Below are 18,762 nucleotides of genomic sequence, written 5' to 3' on the forward strand. Positions count from 1 at the left end.
CCACTACACTCCAGCCTGGGCAGCAAGAAAACAGAAAAGGAAAATGGAAAGGAAAGGAAACAGGAAAGGAGAAAGGAAAAAGAGAAAGTAAGAAAGTAACATAACCGGATTTGCTAAAACAACTGTTAACTCACGAAGAATGAAATCAAGAGGGTAAAGAGTGGATATAGGGAGCGAATGGGGAAACTGCAACAGTCCGAGGACTAGTCAGGACCAGGGAGGTGGCAGTGATGGAAAAGAGATGCAAAAGGACTTGAGACCCATACTTGGACATAGAGCCAGTAGGATTTGCTAGCTGATTCCACGTGGGCATTGAGGAAGCACAATGAGTCAGAAACGACTCCCAGGTTTCCAGCAAGAGCAGCTAAGACAGTAAGCAGGCTCAGAGAAGTCAAGGGACCTGTCCAAGGTCACAATGCTGGCAAGTGGCAAAGGAAGAATTTTGTCAAAATTTTGTCTGCCTCCAAGGCCATTTACTTCCAGAGGTGACACTCAAACAATTTTGTTTCCCAATCCTGTGGCCTCCCCCAAAGGTACATAGCTAGGAGCAGGGGCCACTGAAATTTATGTGCTATTTTTTTAAAAGAAGGGTAATAAGAGATTGCTGCTTTATAATATTTAAAACAGTGCAGTGTTGACATAAATGTTTCCCAATGATATCTGGCCATAGTCAGATCTGTTCTAGAGCAATCTTGCCTTTGAGGTGGTCCTAGGAGGAGGAGGGAACACACACAAGCTGACCACTCAGGAGCCAGGTAGTCCCCAGAGGGGGCTCCGGCACACACTACACCAAAGCCATCTCATGGCAGGGCTATAGGCACACAGTCCTGCTCAAGTTCTGTGGCCGATAGAAGCCTGAGGCAGTTTTGGAGCCCTGGGATTCAGCAGGCCACCGGCAGCCACCTCGTCTTCACCCTCCCCAGAGATCCTTGTAACGCAACCTTCACTGGCCCAGGTGAGAGCTCCTGAGACGCCTTGGGCCAAGAGACCAAAATTCTTTGGATAATGTTATTTGAATCCAGTCATTCAACAAGAAAACCCACCACGTGCCAGGCACTGGGGATAGAGCTGTGAATGAAATAGCCAGGTCCCTGCCAACATGGTGCTTCTAGTCTAGTCAGTTTTCACTGGACTGGGCAGCCCAGAAATCCAAAGGATTGATCAAAAACACCAAGCAAGGCCGGGCCTGGTGGTTCATGCCTGTAATCCCAGCACTTTGGGAGGCCATGGCGGGCAGATCACTTGAGGACTAGAGTTCAAGACTAGCCTGGCCAACATGGAAAAAACCCGTCTCTACTAAAAATACAAAAATTAGCCGGGTGTGGTGGCATGTTCCTGTGGTCTCAGCTACTCAGGAGGCTGAGGCACAAGAATCACTTGAACCCGGGAGGTGGAGGTTGCAGTGAGCCAAGATTGCGTCACTCTACTCCAGCCTGGGCGACAGAGCGAGACCCTGCCACAAACAAACAACAGACAAACAAACAAACACCAAGCAGTACAGGACTAAGCAGGACATTCATGCTCATGATTTTTCAGATTTCATGAAACCAGGGGAACCCCCACCCTGAAAAGTGGGTACCTTTGGCTCAAGATCAGAAAAATTAATGACTTCATCTATTGGAGAAAGTGATGTCTGCCAGTTCCAGAAGGACAGGAACTCATGTTCAGTGGCTAGAACAGTGCCGAGCACACAACAGGTGCTAAATACACACGGAGTGAGTGAATAAATAACTGAATGGAAGTAGGACCTCAGCTCTGTACCTGACCATGCTTCATCCCTTCCCCGCTCCTTGGGGCCAGCAGTCAGCTACGCACCCTAGTTATTTGCAGACGTGTGCATCACACTAGCTGTAAGCATCCAGGACAGACTATTTTGCTCATCAATTAATCCTCTGTGATAATTAATCAAGGTACCAGGTAAAAGGTAAGTGATCAATGGGTGCATATGAGTAACGAGTGAATGTAAAGGAAACAAGAAATGAGGGGGGAAGAGAGAGACACACGTGCACACACACAAAGGCAGGCAGTCAATTCATTTACACAACTACATATCATACAGTAGCCCCAGAACTGTGCTATTCTGGGTAAGATATTAGATGACAAAATTGTGTATGAGAAGGAAGTACAAGGACCTGGGTTTGAATCTTCATCCTGCCATCAGCTTGCAGGGGATCATCAGATCTCCCTGTCTCCTGTCCCAGGGATAAGGATGAAACAGGATGACATCTATACAATGCTGGCCTTGTAGCTTGCCCCTTCCTTCCATGCTCCAACTTCAGCTCCTCTCCTGACTGGCCAGGTGATACAGGCATGCCAGTCCACCACTTGCCGCCATTTCCCCATCCTAAGTGGAGAGCTGTGTGGCCCAGCCCCCATTGGGCTGGTACCAAGGCAGCCCTGTGCTGCTGGGCTGACACATTGGCACAGATCCCTCCAGGAGGCTGGGTGAGGGTGTGTGCTGCTTCCTGGGGAGGCTCCCAGTTGCCAAAGAGCAAGGTTGTAAGAACAGCTGGGCCTCTGGCTCTCAAAGAGAGAGTATGGGGCCGACAGGAGGAGGGGTGGGAAGGAGAGGCTAGGAATGAGGGCCATAGTCATGCCGACTCAAGCTGCACCCCAGGAGCCAAATGCGGGTTCGCTTTCCTGGTTAGGTCTCACACATCCTACTGCCTCATACAGCCTACATTCCTGGTGTCCACACAGAGCTCCGGCCACCCCCAGCCACTGGGAAACCAAAATGGTGGCAGGAGTCAGGCAGCTTTGTCCCCCATCTCTGGGAGAAGGCCTCATCTTAAACACAGGAACGCAAGGATAGAGGAGAGGGGAAAGAGAAACATGTCCAGTCAGGATCACAACAAAAATCCCCTTACCAGATCCGCCTGCATCTTCAGTTCAGGAACCACCAGCAGTAAGAGCTTATTCAGGGGAACCTGTGGCTTTCACCCTGGAATCCCAGACTCTGCAGCACCCACCTCTCCCAGCTAGAACTGCTCAGGCAGCGCTTGCCACTTCCTTTCAACAACTTCCAACCGGGAAATTGCTAAAGAAAAAAAAAATGGCTCCATGCCAGCAGGCTCTGAAATCATTTCCCCAGCTGCTGCCAGAATATGAAGCTGAGACTTTTAGATGTAACTTGTGGGACAGGGGGCAGCTTGAAACAGCCATAGTGTGCAAATCCAAATGACTGGGAGCGGGGCAGGGCCCCGCCTCTGAGCTCCCTCCCATCTCATTTCCTATCCCCGGCCCTTCCACCCTCCAGCCACGTGGGAGGCAGTGCTCCTCACTCCGTCACTATCAGCCCATTCCCATGTGAATGCAGCCTTCTTGCTAGTTTTACTTTCCTTTAAACAACTCTAATGTTCATTTGGAATTCCTCCCCCTCTCTCACACACACTTCCAATATCCCCCAAGAGGAGCCCCAACCCCTACACTGCACACAGGGAGAGCTGCAGGAATCCACCACGGCTCCCCGCCAGCCTCCTCACAGACTCCTCCTCACGCGCTTCACAAGCGCTCTGATTTCCTCATCCTCAGGGTCTCTGCAGATATTCTTCCCTCCGCCTGGTGTGCTCTTCCCGGACATCCGTCTTTCCCTGACTACCCAGGATGAGTTGGCCCGCTGGCTCCAACAGATCCCATCCCAGAGCCACCAGGGCATCTGGGGCTCTCACTTCCTGTTTCACCCCAGTCTGTGCGCTCCTGGGGCAGAGGAAGGTGTCTTCAGCATCCCAGCTCTCACCACAGGGCCCTGGTCAATGCAGTCATAGCCAGATGTCTATTCAAATTAAAATTCATTACGATAAAACAAAACGCGAATTTCAGTTTCTCAGCTGCACTATACACATTTCAAGTGTCCCCAAGCCACATATGGCTAAGGGCTGCCACACTGAATGGACAGTACAGAAGGTTTTGAACAGCGCTGCTCTAGAGGAAGATCTAGTGGTTGGGCAAACACATGCAGGCATTGCCCAAGTTCTGTCTCCAACATCTACAGACAGGGAAGAGACGAGGAACCAAAGGTCAGGCATGCAGCGCCGCAGCAGGCTCGGAGCCGCAGAGGGCTGGCATCTGACTCAGGTGGGAACAGAAAGAAACCCACGCAGGGCCACCTCAGCCACACCAGGAACCTGGAAATGCAGCTGCCGTACTGTGTGACCACATCCATGTCTATCCCCTCTCTTCCTCTAGTAGAAAAGGCATTATTTCCTGGAAACTTTAAGACCGCAAACACTATCCAACCAAAAGACAAAATCTGAAATGGTATTTAGATAACCCTGCAGGGATGGCCCTTAGGAAAACAATATGGAAAAGGAAGGAGGAGATTATACACACAGATGGCTGCACACACAAACGATCCACGTATGTTTTCCTAAGGGAAAAATCAAAGTCCTAGTCATGAAGCCATGAAGAGTCAAGGTCAGCAGAGAACTCAAAGCGACTGAAGGGACAAATCCCACCACACAAAGTTCCCCCAGGAAGCCTCAGGGGGCAGCCCTGGGCAGATCATCTTCAGGCACTGACTGCACAGATGCTGGGGTCCTTCAGCACTATCAGGTTAGCAAAAGGAAACAGACAGACTTCACGGATTTTGTTCCCTTCCAAAGAAAAAAAAAAACAAAAAACAGAAAGACAGACAGACAGACAAATATTGAAAGAGTCCTGTTTTCAAGTCTGGCATCCCTGACCTCTATCCTGCAGTGACTTTGGTACATTCCTTCACCCAGTAAGTATTTGCCAGGGCCTCCATGTGCCAGGCATTACAGCTGGGCACCTGGCCTCTTCTGGGCACGGGCTCTCATCTTCGTTCAGGTGCTGAGTCACCTGAACCACCAAGTTGCCTGATGTCACTGTGTGCGCATGTATGTGAGCAGGTGGGTATCCCTCAGACACAGGCATTCATATCATACCTTGATGAAACTGTATCTCTTACTACTCTACTGTTAAAGAAGGATAACATGAATTTTTATGGATAACACAGATGACGTTAAGACTGCAAACCTGCAAAATGATATCTATCATATGATCCCATTTCAGCAAACAAAAAAAAAAAGAGAGAGAGAAGGGAGTAAATTTGCACGTCATTTTAAGTGACTGTAAAATGCGTGAAGAGGTCTGGCAGGTGCACCCACCGACCTGTTAACAAGGTGTTACCCCCGCGAAGTGGAAGAGGAGGACCTTTGCTTGCTTTCTAACACTTCTGTACTTGCTTGGTGTTGAAAAATTTAAAACTCCCATCTCTCAGTAACAATGGATAGCTGATCACATCTTGTGTGGGCTAAAGGAAAAAAAATGGGTGAAGACACACAAGGAAGCTTTGTGTGTCAAAATCCATGGAAGAAAAGCCTGACTCGGGGGCACAGAATACAGGAGTAAAAACATCGCCCCATGATCTGTGCGGCAGAGCTCCAACTGCTGCACACAAACATTACATAGGAGCCAGTGGGAAAAGCACATGATGAAATACCTCGAAGAGAGCATGGTATACAACTTACAGGAGGGCAGACACATCTGAGAGGCAAGGCAAAGCCACCATCTGGAGGGTTCAGGGGAAGGTGCCACTCCACGTGGTCTCTCCGAACCACCTCACCTGACAGAACTCCTTCTACTCTAGGCTTCTTTACTGTCCAGAAGCAGCAGCCATCTGAGGAAAGGACTTAAAAGGTCACTTAATCTGTCATTTCTCATATGGATAAACTGAGGCCCAGAGAGATGAAGTCACTTGCCCATGATCTCACATTGTGTAAAAGGCAGATAGGCCCATTCTAGATACCCATAGGATCTCAGGTCCTGCCTGGGTCAACCATGGCCACGGCCATGCAGGTCCATCCTGCTTCCACTGGACAGTGGTTCTGGGAGGCAGGGTTACCTCCCTGCAGTGCCCACCACAGTGGGCACCAGCAGCCAAGTGAGCGTGCTATGTCTAATTCTTGCCTGGAAAGAGGGGACAGATGCCATGACTTTCTGGCCTCCGCTATCCCCCCAGGACTCCTCCTGATGCTGGTGGTGTCTTTTGGTCCAACCTCTCTCACACGTACAGGGAACCATTCCTTCAGGGTGCCAATCTCTGCAGTCTGAGCTACCTTGGAGGAGACTTCTCTCCAGGCCAAACTTCAGGGTCAGGCAGAGAGGGGTCTAGCTCTAATATCCTCCAAGCCAGACCAGCTGCCCCACAGAAATCCCCAAGGACCTATCCCCACCCCCTGGGCCAGGTTTCTGGAGATCTTGTTGGGTTTTAGGTCCCTCCCGAAGCTTGACAAAGGGAAGTCCCTTTCCCCACAGACCTGGATCAGGCTGTCCCATGGGGGCACTGGCAGGACCTTGGCACTCCTCCCCCTCCGTGTGAGCCAAGCTGTCCTGTTGGCCCTTTGGGGGCTCTCTAGTTTCCTAAACAACAGGAGGGCTAAGGCACTAAGTCAGGACAGCCAGGGAGAAAATACAACTTTGCTTCTAGCCTCCAAGGCACCAGGCCAGTCTGGACATAGCAGAGGCCACACCAACCCATGAAGGCCTGGGCACCCTAGAGGGATTCCTGAGGCAGGACTAGGGCAGGCTGGAATCTGGGCCCTGCACCACACTGACCATTCAACACACCCAGGGACCCTGTTCCCTCCTCTGACTCTGAGTCTTCTTCTGTGGGCATGGCCCTACGCAATTTCTTAGGAAACATACAGGGACAGGAACAGGGATGAGCTGGGGGTCTTAACTACCGCCCAGCCAAGTACAAGTTTAGAAAAGGTATATGTGCAGTTTACTGTCTGGTCCAGGTACACCTGGAATGAGAGTCTCATTAAAAAGTTGAGCAGGCCAGGCACGGTGGCTCATGTCTGTAATTCCAGGACTTTGGGAGGCTGAGGCAGGAGGATCACTTGAGCCCAGGAGTTCAAGATCAGTCTGGGCAACATAGAGAGATCCTGTGTCTACAAAAAAATTAAAATATATATATAGCCAGGTGCAGTGGTGCGCACATCTGCAGTGCCAGCTACTTGGGAAGTGAGGCGGGAGGATCGCTTGAGCCCAGGACATTGAGGCTGCAATGAGCGAGGATCGCATCACTGCACTCCAGCCTGGGCAACAGAGCGAGACCCTGTCTCAAAATATATAAATAAATAAATAACCGTTGAAGAAAAAGACTGTTTTTATTGTATTTTAAAAGACACTTTGGAAACATTCACTGAAATCCAGCCGAGCAAGTTCACTTCTAGGTTTTTTTCCCTGTAGAAATACACAGGTGCACAAAGATGTTCTTGGTAGCAGTGTTTGTAACCATGGAAATACAGGTCTTTAAGGGGAAAGAGCAGGTTCCTGAACCAAATGTCTGGCCTGATCTCATGTGTACAAAAGGGACACGCAGAGGAATGTGAGGGCTAGAAAATGTTCAGAAAGATGAGCAGGCTTCAGGGAAATGGGATGCAGCAATTTTCTTTCACTTTATCTCCTTTGTTTCATTTTACCCCCTACAATAAACACATCTCTTCTAATAAAACCAATGGTTCATTTGAGAAGATGAAAACGTTCCAGTGGTGACAGTCACAAAACAGTGTGAATGTATTTAATGTCATTGAACTGTGAACTTAGAAATGATTAAAATGGTAAATTACGTTATATGTATTTCACCACAGTTTTAAAAAATAAAAATAATAAAATCAAAACAAAGCAGAGCGAATAACTCACCAGGCTCCCTGGGGAAATAACTGATTCTAGAAGTGGGGTTAGTAAAAAACAGAGGGGGCTGAAGCATACTGTAGTGTCAGAAAGCAAAGGAAGTGCTACACACGGAAGTGCTACACACACACACACACACACGCCAAACAAAACTGAAGGATGGGGAATGTCACAGGATGCAGGAACAAACCTGCAAGAACTCCCAATGGCCAAAGCTGGAAGAACTTGAGAAACAAAATAAATCATGTAGTATTGGATTAGAACCCAATGTGTAAAAGAAAAAGACATGAGCCTATACTGATATAAATGACTGAATGAATAAATAAATGGAGGAGAAAAGACAACTCTTTCCTACAGAAAAGTTCCAAATAATCTGTGTAGATATACCCCCAGAGGAGATGGAGCTTAACCCACCTACCCCCCATACCCCCCAATCCTAAGGGAGGGCTCACTTCCAAAAAACAAAGTAGTGTCAACGTCTTGAAATTAAGGGAAGACTGAGAAACTGTCACAGAGCAGAGGAAACTGGGGAGACATGATAAACCAAAATAATGTAAACCATGCGGTGCCCTGGATTGATCCTAGAAAAGAGAGAGGACAGTAAAGGAAAAACTGGTGAAACCTACATAGTCTGGAGTTGCGTTCATTGTAATATACCAGTGTCATTTCCTCAGTTTTGACAAAGGCACTGTGGTCACGACAACGTTCATGATGGGGAAACTGGGTGAGGGGTACATACGAGAACTCTCTTTACATCCCTGCAACTTTTCTGTAAATCTAAAATTATTCCGAAGTAAAAAGTTTATTTAAGAAGATAAACAATGGTTTAGAACAGTGGTCCCCAACCTTTTTGGCACCAGGAACTGGTTTCATGGAAGATAATTTTTCCAGGGACAGGGAGCGGGGATGGTTTCCAGAGGATTAAAGTACATTACATTTATCATGCACTTTATTCTATTACATTGTAATATATAATGAAATAATTATACAACTCACCATAATGTAGAATCAGTGAGAGCCCTGAGCTTGTTTTCCTGCAACTAGACAGTCCAATCTGGGGGTGATGGGAGACGGTGACAGATCATCAGGCATTAGATTCTCACAAGGAGCACATAACCTAGATCCCTCGCGTGTGCAGTTCACAACAGGGTTTGTGCTCCTGTGAGAATCTAATGCTGCTGCTGATCTGACAGCTGGTGGAACTCAGGCGGTAATGTGAGCAATGGGGAGCAACTGTAAACACGTTCCTCCTGCTGTGTGGCCCAGTTCCTAAGAGGCCAAGTGGACCGGTACCTGTCAGTGGCCTGGGGGATGGGTCCCCTGTTTTAGATGACAACCCACGTATGCCTAGTGTTCCATTGTTGGAATGCTAAGCACATGGGAGTTATTTATATCCTACTGCTCAAGGTCATTGCCAAGGTCTGACTGCAAAAATTAAAAAAACTGCAACCTCTGGCATAAATGGGTTAAGAAGTCAAAAGATTCTCTGACAGACATGGGTTTTTAATGCATGACAGACATGGGTTTGGAACTTTGGCTTCTGAATACTGCACCTATTTTTGATGGGCAGAACTTACAGAGCCAATTCCCACTGAAAGCACACAGAATCCATCAGGGCCAGGGTAGGGGTCAGGGGCAGCAGTGGGTATCGAGTCAGAGTCCAAAGAACTGTCTGGGTTAAGAAACAGAATAAAATAGACCCACACCCCTGGGGCCAGCCCTTGCAGCTGAAGCCCTGGAGAGCTGCTCTAACTCAGGGTTCCCCCATCACTAGGCTTCCACACATGTACAAGGAGAAACTCTCAGAGGTAGAACTGAACCAAGGTAGCCCTCTCCCCAGTCTGTAGGAGCTGAAGCTGGGTTTACTAAAGGAAATAGCCTTTTCTTTCTAGGCTTTCGAATACTCTGGCTATAGCCCAGGAACTGACATGAGATTTGGGAGGAAGAAAAAGAGAAATCTTGAGAAGGGGTTTCTGGAGAGTCTGGGGAAGATGGAATGACAGCAGCTAATGGTTCCTTGTGGTTCTTAAAGCCCAGGAAGAAAGCTGCCAGGCCCAGGTACCTCCAGCAGGCTCCTGCAGCCCAGTCTGCCCTCCTGCTCCCCATCCACTCCAGCCTCACTTCCTCCTGGCCCTGCTGGTGAGGACACCCTTGGTACCAATTGGGGGGACGGAAGGAGGACACTTGGCCCAGCTCTGTCAGGCTGGTGTGCCGCCCTCTCTGTCCTAAGCTCTGGGTTGACCCCCGCTATCTCTCTTGATTCAGAAAACTGCCTCTAGTCAGCCATTCCCAGCCTTCCTTCACTCCCCAGGAGGCTGTTGAGAGCTGCCGTGTGTGCAGGCCTCTCTAGTTGACTCTGCTGGGTCTGGCTCTCACCTGGGATTAACAGCAGCTGAGGATAAGAGAGAGGTGGGAAATTGTTAATTTTTCCTCCTCCACCCCCGCACTTGACTTTCACAACTGCCTGTGCCAGCAAGCAGCACATGGGTGATTCCCATTTCACAAAAGGAGGAGACTGAAGCTTTGGAAGGTGAAAGGGCTTGGCCAGGTGCCTGAATCCAGGCATTCCAAGAAGAAGGAGAGAGAAGTGGTTGAGACGGAGGACTCACAGTCAGGTGTGGAGGGGCATCCGGCTCTACTCCTCTGTGGCTCTAGGACCCTGGTGAGTTTCTATACCCACTGAGTGCTAGCTTCCTCAACTGTGAGGTGGAGAAAATGGTCTCTATTAAGTAGGGTGTTGGGATAATTAAACAACACATCAGTGTACCCATCATGACACGCCAGATGTGCTATGTGTCAACTTTGAAGCAAAAGAACCCAGAGGCTCTCAGGGGCCCCAGGACCCCACTGTGGCCACCAGTGCAGCTCAATAACCAGATAGCAGAGGCCTCCCAGGAAAGGGCTGCTCAGGCTCCTGGCAGCACAAGCCCTTCATGAATGAAAAGGACGTTGGCATGGGAAGAGGGGAGTGCTACTGCATCCAAGAAATCTTTGGGTCACTTGCCCTAGCCTTCCTGGAGAGGGCCATCTCCCCTGGGGGCACCAACTCTCCCAGGGCTCATGGCAGGTGACTCATGGAGGTGACTCATGGCAGCAGGCATAGCTGGGAAGGGGGTTCTTTGGGGCTATGATCCCTACACTGGCCTCTCTTGCAGGACTTAACTGAAAGCCAGAGCTAAGAGTAACCTGTGTCACCACCCACTTGGGGCCAAACCCTGGGCTATTGGAGACATCTACCATGTCATGATGAAATCTACTTATTCAGTAAATAAATAGGTATTTATTTTTATATCTGTCGCAACCAAGCAACTGCCATATTGGGCCCAACACTCAATGGGGATTTTGTGGCAAACAAACCCAAACAGCAAGGCCGTGTCTCATGGTGCTTGCATCCCAGGGGGAGCAGACAGACCACAGACAACAAATCGGTTAGGTCACTCCAGAAAGTGGTCAGTGTCATTGAGAAAATAAACTCAGGTGCGCAGGCGAGAATGATGGGCAGGGGATGATCTTTAGATCACATCACCAGGGACGACTGCCTGGAGGCGGTGACAACACTCAACACCAGAAAAATATTCACGGGATGAGTCATGGGCAGAGCACTCCAGGGAAGTGGGGAGCAAGTGCAAAGGTTAGAGTCTACCGAGCAAAGGAGAAGGTGAGCAAACAGAGGCGAGAGAGGCCAGATCAAGGAAGGCATCTGGCATTTATCCTGAAGGAAACAGGAAGCACTGAAAAAGGATGGGATCTAAGTCACCTTTCTAGGTGAGCACCCTGGCTGCTGGGTGGAAAATGGAATGCAAGGGGCGAGGTGCCACTGCAGAGATTCTGCAGGAGGTGACAGCGGCCTGGACCGTGGTGCTGGAGGTAGGGAGGGAGAGAGGCAGGCGGGTCTGCAGTGTGCCTTGGGGGAGAGCCACAGGGCCTTGCCCACACAGGTAAGAGCAAGGGAAGAAGTTATAGCACATTTTAATTTGGACTAGCCATGTTCTAAATGCTTGATAATCATGAGGCTTGTGACTACCTTACAGGACAGTCCAGATAGAAATTTTTAAAAGATTTCCATATTGGGGAGAGGAAGGAAAAAAAAAAGACCTTAATGATCATAGATTTTCTGAGTGTTAGGAGTATGTATGTGATTTCTTTCCTTCTCTGTTTCCAAAGTATCTATATATAATGAATTCATGCTACTTTTTACACAGCAGCAAAAGCCAATATTTTTAATTTTAGGATAGAAGTAGGGGATTTATGAGATCTGACTGGGTGAACCATGCCTGCCAAGTAGGACTAATCCGCACTCCATGAGAGCTGACCTGCACCCCTGGCACCTGGCACAGTACACACTCCGAGTATGCTGGTTGGTTAGTTGGCTGGCTGGCAGGTGGGTAGGCTGCACAGACAGGAAGAGAGAACAATGGAAGGAAGACAGCATATTGTAGCAGTCAGAAGATTAAACTAAATTCAGACTCTTATTTCCAAATTCCAAGCTATCATTTACTAGCTGTGTGATTTTAAACAACTTACTTAACCATTCTGTGCTTTAATTTCCTCGAGTATAAAATGGCAACAATGATAGTAATTTCCTTATAGGAGTTCATGAGAAGTGAGATTATCTATCTTACAAAACACAGAAACATTTAACACAGTGTCTGCCACACAGCCAATGCTTCCAGATATGTTGGCTGTTGTAAGTATGAACAACAAATCAATGCCCAGCGTGGGGCTGCCCTAGTTCATCAGGCAATAGCATCCAGGGCACTTGTTGGAGCCACATGTACCCTGGATCCCTCCTGGCGCTGCTGTCCCTCCCCATCCTCCTTCTCAAGACTAGAGAGCATCAACCCTTAGTCTTAGCCACGGGGAAGCTAGCCCTCGGGTTTGTGTGTGTTCCCTCTGCTTGGCCCCTCATGCCTATCCCTATGCTGAGACCCAGCTTGCATACCTGCACCACCTCCGGCCTCACGTTGAAAGTGTACAGCCAGTCGCTGAAGCGGGGGTAGCTGTTGAGCTCTGGGGTCCTCTCACCGGGAGCCACGCTCAGCTTGCACTGCCTCTGCTTACAAATGTAACGGACCAGCTTCGCCTGCAGAAAGTCCAAAAAAGAAAAGCCTGTGTTCATCTGCAGCCCAACCATATGGCAGGCCCAAGCACACTACAGAGGAGCTCAGGCAGACACAAGCAATGTGATGAGGGAAGGGGCTGGCTCTCCTCTCTGCTGTTTGCAGGGGAGGGGAAAGGGTGGAGAAGGGTCTGGGAGAACAGGCAGAGGCTGGTGGCCACCCATGAGCCCCCTGCCCTACCCAAGGTGGCTGACACTGCCCACCTCAGGACATGAGCGTCATGGGCAACACTGGTCAGAACAGAGAGCTGGGTTAAATATAAGGCAGCCTTCCTACCAGCCTGGCCAACATGGCAAAACCCTGTCTCTACCAGAAATACAATAATTAGCCAAGCATGGTGGCGCATGCCTGTAGTCCTAGCTACTTGGGAGGCTAAGGTGGGAGGAACGCTTGAGCCCAGGAGGTCAAGGCTGCAGTGAGCCATCATCACACCGCCGTACTCCAGCCCGGGTGACAGAACAAGACCCTGTCTCGGGAAAAAAAGAAGGCTTTCCTGCCAGGGTGGGGTCAGGGAGTTGGTAATTGCTAATATGGAAGACCTGCTGGTTTGGGGAGAATGGGTAACCTCCCACCTAGGATGCTTCCAGCGAAGAATCCAACTGCCTGGGTTGGGATCCAAGGGCTCAGTCACACACTAGCTCTGTGACCTTGGACAAGTTACTTAACCCCCTATAAAAGTCTCCATCTTGTCATAGGTCTCCATCTTGTCCTCCAGAAAAATGGGGATAATAGAAGCTGACTCTCAGAGAGACGGAAGAAATGACGCATTTGGCACATGGTGAGCACCACAAGTGTAGCCATGACCACTGAGCAGCAGCAGTATTGGCCAGGGTCCTGGACTCGGATTCCCAGTAGGCTTTCAGGGATCCACACCCTGAAATGTATGCAAATTTCAGATATGCAAGTCTGTGTATTTTCTAGAGTTATTGTCCAAAGCTTTCAAAAGACTCGCAAATGGCTAAAACTTCAAATAAGCTTACACAAGGACAGCCTGACTTGGGTAAACCCGACAAACACTGGGCCCTGGCTGGGTGCCCAGCATTGGACTGGGGAACACGGGATACAGAGAAGCACAAGGAGGGCATGGCCCAGGTCTGACGAAAAATAAGGGACTCGCATTCCCAACAGAGGCCAGTTAGGCTCGACAGATGGAAACGAGCTCACTGCCAGAAGACCAGGGAGCTGCCTGGCTTGGCTACGGCCAAGTGACCCAGGGACCCAGGGAGAGCTCCTGAAATGTTGCTAAGACTCTGGTGGCCTCCTAATGGTGACTTCCAAGTGTCCCCCCAAAATAAGTACCACCTTCACAGTCTCTTACAGGAACCTGTCTTCTGGAGACACTTCTCAACCCTGCTGTCCCTCATGGTTGTGGTGTTAATTCATTCCTTTTCCTTTCATCTGTAAATATAGGTTGTGCATTTCGAATCCAAAAACCCAAAATCCGAAACGCTTCCAAAGACCCAGAAGCTGAACCTCTCCAAAATCTAAAACATTTTGAGCACTGACATGATGCTCCAAAGAAATGCTCACTGGAGCATTTTGGATTTTGAACTTTTGGGTTTGGGATGCTTAGCCATTAAGTATAATACAAATATTCCAGAATTCTAAAAAATCCAAAATCCAAAACACTTTGGACCTCAAGCATTTCAAACAAGGGATACTCAGCCTGTATCTCACTATATTTTTCTTTTTTTTTTGAGATGGTCACCAAGGCTGGCAGGCTGGGGTGCAGTGGCACGATCTTGGCTCACTGCAACCTCCGCCTCCTGGGTTTAAGTGATTCTTGTGCCTCAGCTTCCCAAGTAGTTGGAACTATAGGCGCATGCCACCATAAAGGGCTAATTTTTGTATTTTTAGTAGAGACGGGTTTTCGCCATGTTGGACAGGCTGGTCTCCAACTTCTGACCTCAGATGATCTGCCCACTTCTGCCTCCCAAAGTGTTGGGATTACAGGCATGAGCCAGCACTTTCGGAGGCTAAGGTGGGCAGATCACTTGATCTGAGTATAAAACAAAACACTTAGGATCACTGCACCGGGACCTTAGTACATTTTTCTAAAGAGCAAGGACTCTTGTTAACAGAGTCACAATATTTTACAAAGAAAAAAATGATGAATTAATAATTTTTAATTTCAAATATCTAGAAAGGCTCCAAATTTTCAATTAGAATAAAAGCTTATAACCAGTTTGGGGCCGTAGACCCTTTTGGAAATCTAGGGAGGCCCATGATCTCTTTCAAAGAACAATACTTTCATTTATTTCTTTTTTTATCTTTATCTTTTTTTTTTTTTTTTTTTTGAGATGGGGTCTCACTATGTTGCCTAGGCTGGTCTTGAACTCCTGGGCTCAAGCAATCCTCCCACCTCAGCCTCTCAAAGTCCTGGGATTACAGGCATGAGTCATCGCACCTGGATAGAACAATACTTTGAAATGTACAAAACGACACACTTAGAATTACAAAGGAAATCAATTCTATTTAAACACATTTATCAAATTACTGAAAACTGTGATAGACAGCCAGTCATGGTGGCTCACGCCTGTAATCCCAGCACTTTGGGACGCCAAGGCAGGTGGATCACTTAAAATCAGAGGTTCGAGACCAGCCTGGTCAATATGGTAAAATGCTGTCTCTACTAAAAATACAAAAATTAGCCAGGCGTGGTGGCACACGCCGGTAATCCCAGCTACTCGGGAGGCTGAGGCAGGAGAATCACTTGAACCCAGGAGGCAGAGGTTGCAGGAAGCCAAGATCATGCCACTGCACCCCAGCCTGCCAGCCTTAGTGATCGTCTCAAATAAAAAGAAAAAAAAGAAAAATATACTGAGATACAGGCTGAGTATCCCTTGTCTGACTGCACTTCAGCCTGGGTGACAGAGCAAGACTCTGTCTCAAAAAAAAAAAAAAAAACCTGTGATAGAGTCATAAAAGCTTCTTTATTAAAGTATTAAACATCCAACAGTGCATCTAATAACTGCCATAACTTTAAAGTTGTGACAAGTGGAAACTGCTTTTTCAGATAGCTCCACAACTGTGATTCCTACTGGTGACCGAGTCACAGGTGTTTGTTAAGATAACTGTGCCTCACTGCCTACAACCAAGTGGAATGACATGCTAAATTCCAGTTAAGGTTAATGAAAATAAAAGTGCAATTTTCTTCCCCATCTACGTTCATGGATGGACCCCCTGAATTCTATCCACAGACGCCAGGTCAAGAACTCCTGTGGATAGAGAGATGTGAGCATGAAATGAGACCCATAATAATGAAACCACTGCTGCCACATCAGCATTTTTGAAATTTCCCCCAGAAAACTAGTTTGGCCCCAGGCTCACCAACAATCTGACAGAGCCAGATTCAACCCCCTTGGGGTTACTTACCCCTCTCCCATGGCCCCTGCTCCCTTCAGGGTACTAGGGGCTCAGTGGCAAGTGCAGACAACTGCTGGAGAGGGAGCGCTGAGTCAGAATCAAAATAATTCCACACTCTCAACTGTACAGTTTTTATGTCTGATGAAACCACAGACCCAGAGGCTGATCCCCTGACATTCCTGCACCCCATGCCCCTCAGGTGCCCAGAGCAGACCCTGCTAATCAAACACACTGCTGAGGTTCAGGATTCTGAGTCTACTTGCTGTCCTATTATGGAACCTAAGCCCTGGGGAGCACCTACAGAGCATGAAGCTCACAACCGTAGACACACGAGTGAGCTTTTATCCTACAGGTCTAAGAGGATGCACTCATGTGCCCTATCCTGGCTTACCCCACTCTGATCCATCCCGCCCAGTGAGACCAGAGGCAAATTCCAAAACCAGGGCTCCAACTTCCCCCAGCCCCCCAGCTCCGTTCCATAGCCCCTGGCCCTGCCCACCAGGCACGCACTCACCCAGCAGCTATTCCTCCAATACCTGCTGGAGTTTCCTACCCAGGCCAAGTCAGAGTCCGCCTCTCCCCTTCCTGGTGTGTTGTGTGTGACTCTTTCAGAGCCCTGATCATGGAGTTACTATCATACTACAGTTAACAGCTTCTGCCTCGGTCTCCCCCAATAGACACGAGCTCCCAGGCTTCTGAGTTGAACACATCTGGGTTCAAATCCACCATATACTAGGCTGCACTGCCCCAAGGAAGATAATTAATTTTTCTGAGTCTCAGTTCACCCACCTGTAAACAGGAATGATGATACCTAGCTCATATTCAACTACAGCATGGAGACCTCCAAAAGACTAGGTTAGATCCCCCTATAATTACACATCAGGGCAGGGACCATATTTCCCTCATATCCCCAGTTCCTACTACAGCACCTGGCATAAAACATATGCTCAGGAGTGCCAGAGGAAGAAAATGTGTGGTTCTTATCCCCATGTTTCTCACAGCCAGCCCTTCCCTCCATTCCACGCGGCTCTGAAACCACCACTTCAAAGGGCTGACCAGAGACAGGACTATAAATCAAACAGCTGTGCAAACTCAAAACCACTCTTTTCCACATTAACTGGAGAGGTCAGGCTGCTGGCACTAAAAGCAGCAGCACTAGAGCCCTTCTGTCACTGGCACATGGCCTTCAAGGGTCCTGCCTCTGGGAGTGATTCCTAACATATGCCATTTGCACAAGACTTTCGCCACCACAGGCCAACATTGAGATGAGCCCACCTGGCCTTAGCCTGAGCCAGTGTTTGGGCCTTCCCCAGTCCAGCCTCCCCACAACCTGCCTGCCCTTTTCAGCTTTGAGGCACTCGGTCCCCTGCTAAGCAAGCTCTTCCCAGTGACTCTCCGCCTACAAGGATCAGCTCAGACACCACTTCCTCCAGGAAGCCTTCCTCAAGCCCTCCAGCCCCCTGCCCAGATCACATATCGCAGTTTTGATTTTTCACGCTTGTCTGCTTCCCTCTTCAGGCTGGAAACTCTGGGAGGTGGGGGTCCAGCTGGTGTTCTTGGTCACCAGCAGACCTCAGGAGCCAGCACGGCACCCAGCACATGGGCTGCTTTTTCTCTTTTTTCATAATAGAGATGGGGTCTTGCCATGCTGCCCAGGCTGGTCTCTAACTCCTAGGCTCAGGTGATCCTCTTGTGTTAGCTTCCCAAAGTGCTGGGATTAAAGGCATGAGCCACCACACCTGGCCTGGTTTGCTATTTTAAAACCTTTGTTGAAAGGATGAACACACAAACACAATACATTGTGCCAGACAGGCACACAAAGTTTATCAAATGGCAGCGAAAAACAAACACCAACTGGGCAAGTGATGAGACAGGGGTCTGAACATCTCAAAAGCCAGGGCAGCTTCCCTAGAAGAGGAGCAAGCGGTTTCTTTTTTTAAAGGCCGGTAGAGATCCCCGCTAGACAGCCCAAAGCAGGCCCATGGGTAGGACTGTGCAGAACTTGAAGTGATTCTTCTTTGTACCCAGATAACCCATAAACCTGGCTAGCTGTGCCTGAGACAAGGAAAAGGGAAGACATGCAGTGCAGCACGACCCAGCTACTGGCAGGTCTGGTGTCCTGGCAGCTGCTATCTCCCAGAACTTGTTAAGAAACAACCTCTACAGATTTGGGTTCTGCTGATGGAGCAAAACTTCTCTGGTTGACAAAGGATGGAGGTGGCCTGCAGGCAGCCACTCCCGTCAGTGTGAAATGAAGCTGCTCTCACTTCTTGGAAAGTTGGTTGCAGTCACAGAAGCGCCAAGGGGCTACTTTCCCAGACAAACCACAGTGGGGCCTGCTAGCCCAGCCCTGGGGGCCTAAAAGGGGACCTTTCATTGGTAGCGTCATTTTCTCTTAACCACAAAACCGCAAGATATAAATTTTCTGGAATAGACAAGCACCTGGGGTTTCAGGGATGGGACCAGCAGCAAGAAGGAAAGAGTCATTACGTCTCTGGCCACAGGGGAGGCCCTGGGCTGGAACCAACATCTCTCATGCCCCAATATTCTTTTGCTTCAAGAATGTACTGTGGGCCCACCCCAGCCCTGACCAGAGTCTGACTTACAGAAAGAGAAT

General features: G+C 48.8%; 1 protein-coding gene across 2 annotated transcripts in view; it reads right to left on the reverse strand.

Annotated features, from left to right (window-relative positions):
- The window catches only part of KSR1 (kinase suppressor of ras 1), a 168,647-nt gene that overhangs the window by 61,764 nt on the left and 88,121 nt on the right, over nt 1-18,762 (reverse strand). For both annotated transcript variants that reach the window (XM_055102274.2, XM_055102273.2), the window contains exon 2: nt 12,602-12,742. In XM_055102274.2, coding sequence (XP_054958249.1) covers nt 12,602-12,742 — 141 coding nt within the window. The remainder of the gene's footprint in view (nt 1-12,601; nt 12,743-18,762) is intronic.

Source organism: Pan paniscus, chromosome 19 (genome assembly GCF_029289425.2).
Source record: "Pan paniscus chromosome 19, NHGRI_mPanPan1-v2.0_pri, whole genome shotgun sequence".
NCBI lineage: Eukaryota > Metazoa > Chordata > Mammalia > Primates > Hominidae > Pan > Pan paniscus.